The sequence below is a fragment of the Centruroides sculpturatus genome, unplaced genomic scaffold (assembly GCF_000671375.1).
Source record: "Centruroides sculpturatus isolate CEXI.00-Female unplaced genomic scaffold, Cexi_2.0 scaffold777, whole genome shotgun sequence".
NCBI classification, from domain to species: domain Eukaryota; kingdom Metazoa; phylum Arthropoda; class Arachnida; order Scorpiones; family Buthidae; genus Centruroides; species Centruroides sculpturatus.
The window spans coordinates 373762-386941 of NW_019384982.1; the positions used below are offsets into that span (position 1 = coordinate 373762).

General features: G+C 29.9%; 2 protein-coding genes across 2 annotated transcripts in view; both read left to right on the top strand.

Annotated features, from left to right (window-relative positions):
* Nucleotides 1-4865, top strand: part of LOC111632807 (nucleoprotein TPR-like) — an 82907-nt gene extending 78042 nt beyond the window's left edge. Inside the window, exons 17-19 of the mRNA XM_023377333.1 lie at nt 2210-2353; nt 2434-2607; nt 4758-4865. Of these exons, the coding sequence (XP_023233101.1) occupies nt 2210-2353; nt 2434-2607; nt 4758-4865 (426 nt within the window). The remainder of the gene's footprint in view (nt 1-2209; nt 2354-2433; nt 2608-4757) is intronic.
* Nucleotides 4866-8226: 3361 nt separating this feature from the next.
* LOC111632808 (nucleoprotein TPR-like) overlaps nt 8227-13180 on the top strand; it is a gene marked incomplete at its 3' end in the record, with an annotated part of 31811 nt that continues 26857 nt past the window's right edge. Inside the window, exons 1-2 of the mRNA XM_023377334.1 lie at nt 8227-8306; nt 12879-12953. Of these exons, the coding sequence (XP_023233102.1) occupies nt 8288-8306; nt 12879-12953 (94 nt within the window). The remainder of the gene's footprint in view (nt 8307-12878; nt 12954-13180) is intronic.

Genomic DNA, 13180 nt, shown 5'->3' on the forward strand with positions numbered 1-13180 from the left:
GGAACAGTGATAAAGATTTAAAGTCCACATTTTGGTTCCATTCTTATTCTTGGAAATACTATAGAATAAAACATGTGATTTAAATTAATAATAATATATTATTCTGTATTATTTTATTATATAAGGAATACAGATAAAACAATGCTTATATATAATGCAGATGGCTATTAGTTTTAAGCAAACCAGTTAATATATTTATCTCATTTGTTTCTTAATTTTAAATAATAATCTAGTTCCTTAAATATGTTTGTTTGATGTTATGAACAGATCCTCAATTAATCATGTAAATCAAATGCAACAATATGTAAAGACACCGCATTAGAATTTTATGTTTGTTTCAAAAATGTATATTTTATTTTTTTTACATAATCTTTGCTGATTAATGAATACGCTTGCATCCACAACAGAGAAGTGTGAGATCTACAGATCTAGCTTAACGGATAAATGTTTAAACTATAAAGATGCAACCATTTTACCGTCGGCATGGAAATATATAATCAGAAAGAACTCGTAAGAGGATACATCCATCAGGCTCAATAAAACCTGAGTTACTATAAAAAAATGTTTACATATTGTATTATGGGAAATTACCGTATTTTGTATTTCATTTTATTTTATTTCGTTTTTCTTGTTTATTGTATTAATTTTGTTATGCTTGTTTACTTAATCTTATTTCAACATATGTTCTAATATAATTTAAATTTGAACATGTTCGAAAAGTCATTGATTCGAACGTCTTTAACCTGATGATGGCCCATGAAATGGGTTGAAAACGTTTGTTTAGCTGAATAAATGTGCTTTCTCAGTAGTAAGGTGTGTTAACTTTATAAGATTAATGAATAAATATTACATTCTCACATATACAATATTATGACTAGAGATATGATACTATAATAAAGAAAAAAAATTAAATTTATTCAGTTAAATGTTATTCATTTTATTGAAAATATCTCTAGATATGTCATGAATTATCCAGAATAAACAATAATAATAATTCTCAAAAAACTGGTCCTTTTATTTGAGGATTGTTATGAAGTGAGTAAAATTTAAATGTTAAATATACTTGGGTAAAATGCATATTATAGCAAGAAAAATTGATTATCCACATCCATAAACCCTATTTGATAAAAGCAATAAGACATTTAACTGAAAAAATATATCTAAGTGCACTTAGTTACTTTATTCTGTAGAACTCCTCAATTATAGTATACGATGTCTGTCCAAAAAGTATTGGACCTTTGGTTGGCAAAAAATACATTTATTGATTTTGAGGTACAAAACCCTAATCCCCTTCAAAGTAGTCTCCTTGGTAGTGTATACACTTCTCCCAGCGTTCCTGCCATTGCTGGAAACACTGCTGGAACGCATCTTTTGGAATGGCCATCAGCCAGTCCGTCGCATTCAGTACGATGTCTTCTCTCGACTAAAATCGGGTTCCTTTTAGCGGCATTTTCAGCTTGGGAAATAGCCAAAAGTCATATGGAGCCATATGGAGAGAGTACGGAGCGTGACGAACCACAGGAGTGTTGTGTTTGGCGACGAAAGCCCGAATCAGATGCGCAGAATGGGCGGATGCATTATCACGATGGAGCTACCAAGCTTTGATTGACCACTGATCTGGTCGTTTGCATCACACAGCATCGGAAAGACGACGAAGGACCTCCTGGTAGTACTCCTTTGCGATGGTTTGGCCTCGTGGTGTGTACTCACGATACACCACCCCACGAGAGTAAAAAAAACTGTCAACATGACCTTGATATTGCTGCGGTCCTGCCGCGCTTTTTTTGGCCTCGAGGATTGTCCCCGAAAGTCTACTGAATCTCTCGAATGGTTTACGCTCGGGTATCGCCAAGGTTTTTGGCAAAATTTGATGTAATATCGCTGCTCACGTTGTTCAGTCATTTTCCAACTTAATAGAATCCGACGAGAGCTCACTATATGTCCTCACTCATAAGCCGACTGCCAACGACTGACGCTTCCTGCAGGCGGGAAAAAATTCAGGGCTGTGCATGACTGTCCCCTCCACAACTCCACCGAAAGAGGCCTCCTGCGCATCATTGGTTTATGCGGAAAAAAATAAAAGTCTGATACTTTTTGAACAGACCTCGTATATCATTATTAATATTTGTGATATAAGATAGTGAATTTTTAAAAATTATTATACAGTTTTGATTATATTTATCATAATGAAATAACTTTTATAAAATAGCTGGAATATTCTGAAGAAAGATTTAATTTACTTCAATCAAATGCTGACATATTTAAGAGAGAAGCTTCATTATTAAGAGAAAAAAATCAAAAACATACTGCAAATATTACTCAACATCAACACACAATAAATAGTCTACGCCAGGTAGGAATTTCATTTCAATGTGTTTACATTTACAAAATAGGTTTCAATACATCATTTTTAATTTTATTGATATATTTTAGGAAGTCATGGCAACACAAGAGAAATTGGCAAAAGCAGAAGTATTAATAGAAAACTTACAAGCAGAAAGAAATTTATTAAAGAGTGTCGAATCACGTCTTGTACAAGAAAAAGACACTTTATTGCGAGAGAAACAACAACAGTCTCGTTTAACTGCAAATTTACAAGCAGTTCAGGTAATTATATTCTATTTGAATTAAAATTTAAAATTAGTTTTACTGTTAACAATAGAAAAAATGTAAGTGATAAATAAAGAATTTAAATGTTTTTTTTTTTAACAAGTAACTAAATTAAAATAAATATCAGGTTTTGAAATTATTTACTGATATGTTCCATTTTTTAGAATTTCTCTTTCTTAATATTTAATACTGTATAATAAAATGATATAAATCATCACATTGTTATTAATTTACATTTAAATTAAAAATTTTATTGGAAATCACTTTAACCTATTGGATGTTTAAATCCTTCTCCGTTGCCTGTGACCATTTTGAATTTTTGTCAATGTTAAACCTAACAAAAATTGCACTTTTTTGAAAATAATAATTGTGGTTATAATATAATCCGAAATTATTTTTTTATTTATCACAAACAAAATAGATATACAGTAGAGCGTCGATTATCCGAAAGTCAATCATCCGAAAGAATTCCAGTCAGCAAATTTAAATTTTTGCCAGTGCTGTGGCGCTGGAATCTTTGGCTATGTCTTGGGCTACTCAAATATTTTACGTTTTTGATACTAAATTAACTTCTGAAGTATAATTTTTTATTGTTTTTATATTTTTCAATATGTTTATTTTGTTCGTACAAAATAAAAAACTAATTTTTAACGATACAATAGTCTTCGTTAGGCTTAACATCGACGAAAATTCAACGCGAAGCGACAGCAACGGAGAAAAATGTCAAGATGGGATAAATTAATATATTTTTTCGTACATAATCGGTTATCCAAAACATCGATCTTCTGAACAACCCCAGTCCCCAATTGATTCGGATAATCAACGCTCTACTGTATTAATAAATATAATAACCAAACAAATTATATTTTAAAAGTTAGTTTTAATATAAAAATTATAACGACTAGTGACATCTAGTTTCAAAAACATTCTGATGCTGTAACGCAGTGTTCCGCAACCGGTGTGCCGCGGCACACTGATGTGCCATCACATGATGAAAGGTGTGACGTGAACTTTTACATATTTTGTTTATTTAAAATTTTATTTATATATTTTTATCACAGTTGTTGTGTTTCTTATACTTGTATTTCATTCTCTGCCGCAGTACTGATGAAATAAGATGATGTTTGTTTATTATTTATTACAAGCCACGCATTTTTATGTATTCTAAGAAATTATATGTAAAAAAAATTTGCTCACAGGTGTTGATGTCTGTTTAATAACAATAATAATAGGTTAGTAGCATTACTTAATTTTATTAATAGTATCATATCATATGTTTTTGAGGGAAATAACATTTTGGTGTGCCGTGGTGAAGTCATGGGTGTGCCGCAAGTAGAAAAAGGTTGCGGAACACTGCTGTAACGAGATATCTTGGGTCAACCGGTTGAGGTCAGAGGTCACGACCCCGAGATATGTCGGGAATAACACAGGATAGGTTAATAACTTACTTTTTAATTTATTAGATTAGTACAGTAGACCCCCCCTATAACGCTTAGATACGTTCCACGCTAATCGAATTTTACGTTGTAGGAATGATTAAATACATGAGCCAATCGCAGCCCGATAGGTGTGAACTTTACGGACTAAGGCTGTTCGAAAGGTTTTCTTCTATAAAATTAACCGATTCTAGACTAATTCCACTCAACATTTCCAAAATACGTATAATTTTTTGGGANCAGCATATTAAAAAAAAATCTTTTAGTTAAAATTATCACAGATTTGACTCTTACAATTTTATTTTATTGTTTTTAAAATTTGTTGTATATTTTTTTTCTTGGAAGATGCTAAATAATGAGTATAAAATTTTTGTAATTTTGACAAAACATTAAGCAATGTGTTTTTAAAATTATTAGCTTTTGTTCATTTGCTGAATTAGTAACTAAAATAGGAGATAGTTATTTTAACTTTTGGTATGAAAAAATATTTATTTCAATAATTATTTTATGTTCTAATTAAATTACATAACTTTTAACATTTACTATGCAGTTGAATAACAAACAGACATACATATATCAGTGCATATATTGTTATTCAACTGCTATAAATTATATATATATATATATATATATGTCACAGCCTGATTGTTAAAATAGCTGCTTTACAAAACGTCTAGTTGTTTGATTAAATGGCAGTGTTTTATAATAAAGCTAACTAACGTTCAGTCATTTTACAAAGAGGCTAAACCAAATCCTGTTGGATTGAACGACATTTCACATTTTATGATAGTGGCCAAACGATTAGCCACTTTTCAGTGAGGTGTTAGATAAACAGCAAGATTGTCATATTTACTTCTGATTCTTACCATTTGAGCATTAAGCAATGTTGCCAGATTTGACTGCCAAAATGGGTCTTGTTTTAGTTTGTCTTAAAAAAATCATTTGACACATTGCCGACTTTTTGGGCTACAAAAGTTTGACTTGCTACATAAGTTATTTCATCGTTTGTTTTAGTATAGAAGAGCAATACCTTTCTCTATTTGTGTCACCTTTAGGCATAATTTTGTGGTAAAATGGGCAAAGTATTCTTGGATATAAAGAAATTTCTAATTCATTTTAGTAACTATTAAGATTATTACATAAGGAAATTAATTTTTATAGTCTGTGTTGGCAAGATCATTTGTTGCATAATTTATTGCATTCTTTGCCACAAGTGATCAAAAAGTTATAAAAGATGTAAAACATTCAATATGATACTTCACAATGGACATCGCACAGTTCTGATAATTTGATTAGTGAAAATATCTTTTATATCACAATAACCACAGAAAATAATGAAAAATTATCACCTGATCTAACCTGTACAGTGTGTCAAAATGAAACCAGTGGAGCTCATCACTGTAGTTCCTGCTTTAAACCTGTTCGTGCTATTTGTGGATTGTCTTAATGATGGAGGCTTAATGATTGTCTGGCGATGAAGGTTATGGGTCAAAGATTATCTGTTTTATATCCAAAAAAGAGCATAATATACAAATTGAAAGGGAAGTGGTGCATAAAGAAATTAAACGGACTGCAGAGAAGATGGTTGATACTGCTAAGAAACTTCTCCTATTAGATATTGGAAAAATATTTTTCTTGATGTACCAAAAATAGACCATGGTCTTTAGATATCAAAAATATTATGGAAAAAATTGTTGATTTCAGAAACGGAGTTTACAAAGTAGGGACTAAATCTAGAATAATTAAAAATAGGTTTTGTTGTTATGAATTACAAGAGTCATGGAATGATTATAATGATGAAATATTAGAAAGATCAATATCTCTGTGATAAGCCTTGACTAACCAATCAATATTTGGTGGTCAAGGATTTCAAAAATGCTCATGCAAACCTGCAAAAAATCAATGCCACACTGATAGATGAACATGTTTTAAAAAGAAAATTTAGAAAATTCTTTGTGTATCTAAATGTCAGTCTAGTTTATCTTGCATTAATAAATAATACATCTGTTTGATGCATTTAATATTATTTTGTAACTATTGAAGAAATTTAATGGTTTTAAAGTTTCTCATTTTTATAATTTAATTTTGCACTGTTTAGTATGTCAAACTATCTCTTTTTATTTACATTATAATTTTACAAAAGTTATTCTTAATTATAATAGAGTACCTAAACATTAAGAATACTTAATAGCAGTTAAAGATTTTAAATGACCAAAGAACAGTTAAGTTAATTAGTTATTATAAATAATTACATTATTTCCTAAAAGCAGGAAATAATTCAAATACTGTACTCTTTTTATAATTTTCAAGTTTATAAATAAATAATTTTGAATATGCAATATATGTTTTTTTACTTCCTAATATTTTTGTCCCTAATCTTAATTCACATTTCAGTGAAGAGGCTGAGATTTTTTTCACTTTACAATACAGCTAAACTTAGCCAGCCATATTGTAAAACATGACATAATGACAATTTGGCTGAATGTTAGTTACCTTTATTACAAAAACAGCACTATTTAATCACACAGCTAGATGCTTTGTAAAGTGGCTAAATTAACAATCTGGCTACGACATATATGTTATATATATAATTTATTTAGAGCTATTATATATTTTTTATAATAATAATAATAATAATAGTCTTTATTTGGCGTAAAAGGCTTTCGCCTGTTACAAGGGCGTTTTATTTAAACGCGTATTAATTTAACATCTCATATATTCTCTTATTATTTAATAAATTGTTTAACATAGTTATATAAAATATAGATTGTGTTAGTATTAGCTCTGTCAAAAGTCTCAAACATTTTCATCTCACTGTTACAGTTAGCCAGCGGTCCCATCTGGAGCCTTTGTAGTTTATCTTTTTCGTTACAGCATTCACATATAATATGAACTCTAGATAATATTTTGCTGCAATTTGGACATTTAGATTGAATATAGTCTATATATTTATCATTTATAATTATTCCCTGTTTATTTAGCCTAATCTGTATGAAAAACTTTTTGATGTTAAAGGCTAGATTTGTCAATATATAGTTATTATTTACTGGGTAATTTAAAATTGTTGCATACCAGCTTGTATTTTCTCGTTTTTGTATGTCTTCAATGTCTTGAACAATGGATAACTCCATAGCTCTGTATATTATTTCTTTACTGTACTGCTCCATATCATGTGTACGATCCAGAAACAATTTAATAGAGAATCCATATTTATTTACTATCTTTGATAGCTTTATAATCCAACTTCGTCTTAAGTCCGTTTCCTTTGATTTGCTATATAGTGAAAACAGCAATTTTGTTGTTATGTCTTTTGCCTTTATAATTTTTTGTAGAAACATTACATATCTTTTTATTAATATAGTATTTAGTCTGAATCTATTTGTTTCTATTCTTAAGGCACTGCCCGGGATATTAAATTCTAACTGGAATATCTTGCGTATAAATATATTCTGTATTTTTTCGAAATCATTAAATTTATCCATACTCCAAACTGGGGCCGCATAGCCCATTGAATTCATAACAAGTGAATTAAAAAGTCGAAAGTGTGTTCTCAAGTTCTTTAGCTTTGTCCTACAGAATAGTCCAATTAAGTTATTTATTACAATTTTTGCTTTATTTAGTGAATTTTTATAATGTTTCTCAAACGAAAGAGTTGGTGTAAATGTTATTCCTAAAAATTTCATTTCCTTAACTATCTTCACTTCTTCTTTATTGATAAAAAAGGACATGTGCTTTTTGGATATATTACTGCCATTTCTGAATATCATTACTGTTGATTTTTTTGGATTTATTTTAACTCTTAATTTTTCTAAGTACTCACAAATTTGTTGGATCTTTCTACGGAGCGCGCTATTATATATTTAGTAATATAGATTTATTGTCTTTATTATTTTTTTATTTTGAAATTTTGATGTTTAACTTAAATTATAATAGTCATACATTGAATAAATATTTAATTTTATTCATTTTTGGCAATTTTTACAATAAACTTTAAGTTATTTTGAATTTAATAATAGTAAATAGTAATAGTATTTATTAAAGTAACCAGAAATATTTTTTGCAGGTATATTTTATTTCTCTTATTTTCAGTAAGAGAGAAATGAATATACTTGCAATTTATTTCTTATGATAATATAAAATGCAATGCTTTTATAAGAACATAATTTTTTTTCTTGCCTAAATTAATTTAGGCTACTGCCAACACTGCAAAACTAGCAGCTGCCGAAGCACAGTTGTCCAAAATGCCCATTTCTGGCATTGGTAAGTTACATGTTTTGACACAAATTAAATTATTATAATGCCATGCGATTATTATAATTAATATTTACAGAACTCTTTCCTATTAAATAATTTATTGATATGGTTTATTATTATTATTTTTTATTTTTTTCTATATCACAGTTATTATTATGTTAAATAGTATATAATGTATTGCATACACAAAATAATATGTGAAATTTGATGAAGTTTCTCAGTTTGTGTTACAAATAATTTTAGTTTTGTAACACAAAAAAGTTGTCATAACACTTTTCTTTATTATATATGTTGCCGGCCAAACCCGATTTCAGGCCAAACTAGTTTGTCCTAGGCTAAACGGGTTTATCCTACACATGTCAGGATATACTAGTTTAGCCCAGGACAATCTAGTTTGGCCTAAATACTTTAGGCTTAACTAGTTTGACCTAGGTCGGACTGATTTAGAGTTATTATTCAAGTATATTAATGGTTAAAATAAAATAAAAGGTAATCAATTACGTGAACAATATTTATTCAAACATAGTCTACTTAATTATAAAAAACGGTATTGATTAGAAATGACACAAAACTTGTACAGTACAAAACTATAAAATAAAAATAAGCTAATCAGTACTTATCAGTTTGTATTTTTTTTTTTCTTAAGCCATGCACTTTTAAAGGTAATTAACTTTCAAAAATATTTTCAAAAATTCAAACGAAATAATAAAAATAACTTTTAAAGTCAAACTAAAATTAAAAATGAACTTGTTTGTGTTTCTTAGTGTAACATATAAAATATTTAATCTTTTATTTATTTTTACAGAGTGTACTGTTGTGGCAATTTGAATTACACAAAATCATTTTTTTACATTGGCACCTATTTGTAACACAGTTTTTGGTACAGGTGCATCTTGTCCTGTCCCAACTGAATGTTTGATAGCTGCAGTCCTTAGTGAGATTCTAACATCTTGATTAACATCAATTTCTTATAGAAATTTTTGAGTACAAAAGTTGTACTGTAATAAACAAATATTTTATTTTGACCAAATTACATAACATACTTATGCATTTTAGAACAAACAAAACGGTGTTTAACATCATGCTTTTTTTCTTCAAAGAACTTTATCAGGCCTACATTATAAGTAAATATTATACAAAAGCCCTATCTGAAAAAATTCATAAAACTTGAAAACCTCTTCCAAATATAAAAAACAATAATCATCGAAATCAGTCCGGCCTAGGTCAAACTAGTTAAGCCTAAAGTATTTAGGCCAAATTAGATTGTCCTGGGTTAAACTAGTATGTCCTGACACGCGTAGGATAAACCCGTTTGGCCTGAAATCAGGTTTGGCTGGTAACATATATAAAAAAATAGAAATAATGGCAGAGACGAATTTTGATGAGTTTTTTCATCATGAAATTTTTGTTATAAATAGTCTATATTGGGAACAAATGGTTGAAGCCAACGGGCAAGTGAATGAAGCAAGTGAGAAGTTGGGCTGCCCACAGTGGCCAGGGAAAAACAAATAGAAACAGTCATATCAGGAATTGAATTGTCACAAAATATTTGAACAAGTGGATGAAGCTCATGCAGTGAGTGAGCAAAGCAAACCATGTAACCACAAAATTGGAACATTTTTGGACATCAGATTGTGACGTTCAACCAATTTAGGGAAAAAAGAATTTTTTTATTCTGGAATCCACAGGTTGTTTTATGTTTTGATTTTGATGGTGAAAATCTGAAAGAAAAGTTTTTATTTTTTATCTGCTTTGAATAAAACTACAGTGGTGCTTCATATAACATACATAATTCATTCCAGGTGCATGTCCGTTAAGTGAAAAGTCCATTATACGAAATGCATTTTCCCATAGAAATACATGTTAAAACATATAATTCGTTCCGCAGCATAAAATAACCGTATCATAAAAAAATGAAAATGGAGCAGTCACCAATTACGCTGGATAGTCAGATGTTGTGAGAAGGTGGAGGAACTCTTTTTTCACAAATTCATACAGATACAGACTTTTTATACATTGCCGCAGGTCTCTTTTTATTGTTTTTTAATCAGAGTCAGATTTAGGAGAGGCTACCAGAGTTTGCAGGGTCAACTCCTCTTGTTCTATCCTTTGTTTTTTGGCAGCTGGCTTCTTGAAAAACATGTCCAAGGTGGTCTGTTTCTCTTCTTTGACACCTGTCAGAAATGACGGGCGAGGGTGTCATTGTAGAGATCATTGATCCTGTTGGCCTCAGCTCTGTTTGGATAATGAGTGTCGGTAAACTCCTGAACCTTTCGAAAAGGAAGTTTTTATCAACTTTCACTCCTTCTGATGATTTCTTGCTTTGTTTCAATTGAAATCACCTTTCTGTTTTTTTAGAAGCCATGATTTGCACAATACTTGAATAAATGTAAATACCCTGCACTGAGGTGATGTACTGTACGTAATAAACAAGGGAGCAAGCCGAATCCCAACGGGAGCTCTGTACTTCAGATATACTAGTAATATATTCTAATAATACTAATATATTATAAAAATAGCAAATTGTCATTGGCAATGGCAAAAGAATGGAAACATCATTTGCACTTGTTCGCAGAAAGTCCGTTGTTCGCAGCCAGTCTATTGCTCGAGTCACTTAACAGCCAAACAGAAAGTCCATTGTTTGCAGCGTCTGTTATTGGAAGTGTACGTTATATGAGGCACCACTGTATTTTTTTTTTTCCAATTATTTTGAGTGTGCATATGCATTTTGAAAAGAACCTGAACTTAGATTGTGCTATGAATCCTCAGTCAGTGAGGATCAAAGTTTACTAATGCCTTTGCATAAAAATAAAGGAAAGAAATGAAATTACAGTTTGGACAATGACAAAAATCCTTTAACATCAAAACTACCAGCAAAAATGTCCACATAATATTTGAAGGAATATATGGACATAAAACAACATTTATTACAAGAAGAACAGGGATCATCAATGTCAAGAATGGTAAAAACTTGTTTGTGTCATTTGTATCTAAAGTTTTGATCATTTTGGAATAGGATTATACTGGTATATATATGTTATGCTCAAAGAACAAAAATGCTCATTGAGAGAAAAAAAATGTCCACAACGCATTTGACTAACTCAAAAAGATTACAAAGTGAAATTTGCATTGTGGCTTTCATGATATTTGACCACTATGAGTTGTGGTGATTAAGAAAAGCCATAATACGTTCTGCACATTAGCTGATGCAACCACGATATGATGAACAGGTTGAAATTGGTTCAAATGTTTTAGTTAGGATGCCTGATGTTAATAGGGGATGTGCAGATTCCAGAAATGTTTTAGCTGTTGTATGAGCATCCATTAATCCATCAGGTCTCTATCAGTTAGGAAACAAGGAAGGTCTTCTTGATTAGCTTTATGCTCATAATGAATTTACAATTTCTGACAATAACTTTATTAACGTTTAGGACATACCCGCACCTTAATTAACACTTTGCTCAGCATTCATGTTAACATCTGAAAGTAAGCAAGGGTTTATAATATGTAACTGTAAAAGATACTATATTGATAAAAAATGCAAATGTTGCTCAAAGAACAATGCGTTGTGGTCGTTTTTTCACTGAATGAATGTTTTTTGAGCCTAACATATATACCAGTATAATCCTATATATGAAGAGGGTTGGTCTGTATAAATCAGCTAGGGGAGGTGAAGCTCCCTAGTGGAGAATCTAAAATATTAAATATTTTCTGTAAACATATTTTTAGATATATGATGATTGTAATTTGAATAAAAATTTATTTAGACTATTATAATTTTTGTATCTTATTTGCTTATAAATATGACCCAGCACTTTCATGTTAATTTCTTTGAATAGTTACTAGAAATAAATATCTCATTTTCTAATTTGAGCAAGACATTGATATTAATTCTAAAAACATATTATATATTGATATGCATTAGTTTAAAGATAAAGCATAACCAAATTTCTGAATTATTTGTGTTGATGCTCTTTGAGATATTTTGGTAGTATATAGGAAATGAGATATAGATATCAAAATACTTTTAATGCTTGAAAACATTACAAACATGTTGAGTACCTAGACGCACATATCCACAGCTTATCAAACTATAAAAACCTTAACCTTTCAACAGTGGAATAGCGAGGTATGGTGCTACCCCTTAGTAGTGGAGAATAAACGTGCTAAATTTTTAGAGTATTTTTCCACACGTTTTTTTCTCATTACTGTTTTGGAAAAAGATTTTGTAAACAGTTATTTCTAGTAAAGAAAAATCTTTTTTTTATTGTTACATAATTCATTTTTTATGTGAATTTTTTTTCACAGTAGTTTTAGGCTAGTTTTTGGGAATACCCCCTCAAAAGAATTTGATGTACATATTCATCCCTCACCATTGCCACACGATCGCCCTTGACAACTATATTTGTCACTCACTGCTGAGTGGTTAATATTATAAATTTTATAACAGTTTTATGACTTAATAGAAGATAAAGAAATAATGAAAATCTTAATTAGATTAATTAAATACATTTTGTAATGCTTAAATAAATGTTTAATCGTCAAAGAATTAAATTGGGTGTTACATTATTTTTTTAGGTAAAGGAAGAAGTTCTCTGTTGGAAGTGAAAAATTTAAAAGATCAATTGGCAGAATCACAGAATGAAATTAAAAGTAAGTTTGTTTTCTGAAATTAGAGATTTACAGATTAGAGATTTTTACATTTTTGAACTCAGGACCATAAAATGTGAAATGCAACAAAGCTGGGAGTTTTTTTCTTGTATAGATTAATGTTAGTGTTTGTGTGTGGGGAGCACAGTTTTTTTACACACTTAAAAGCTTAATAACTCCTGTGTTTTGTCAAAAAAATTTTTAATAAACCTCTCTGTAAAATTTGAAAT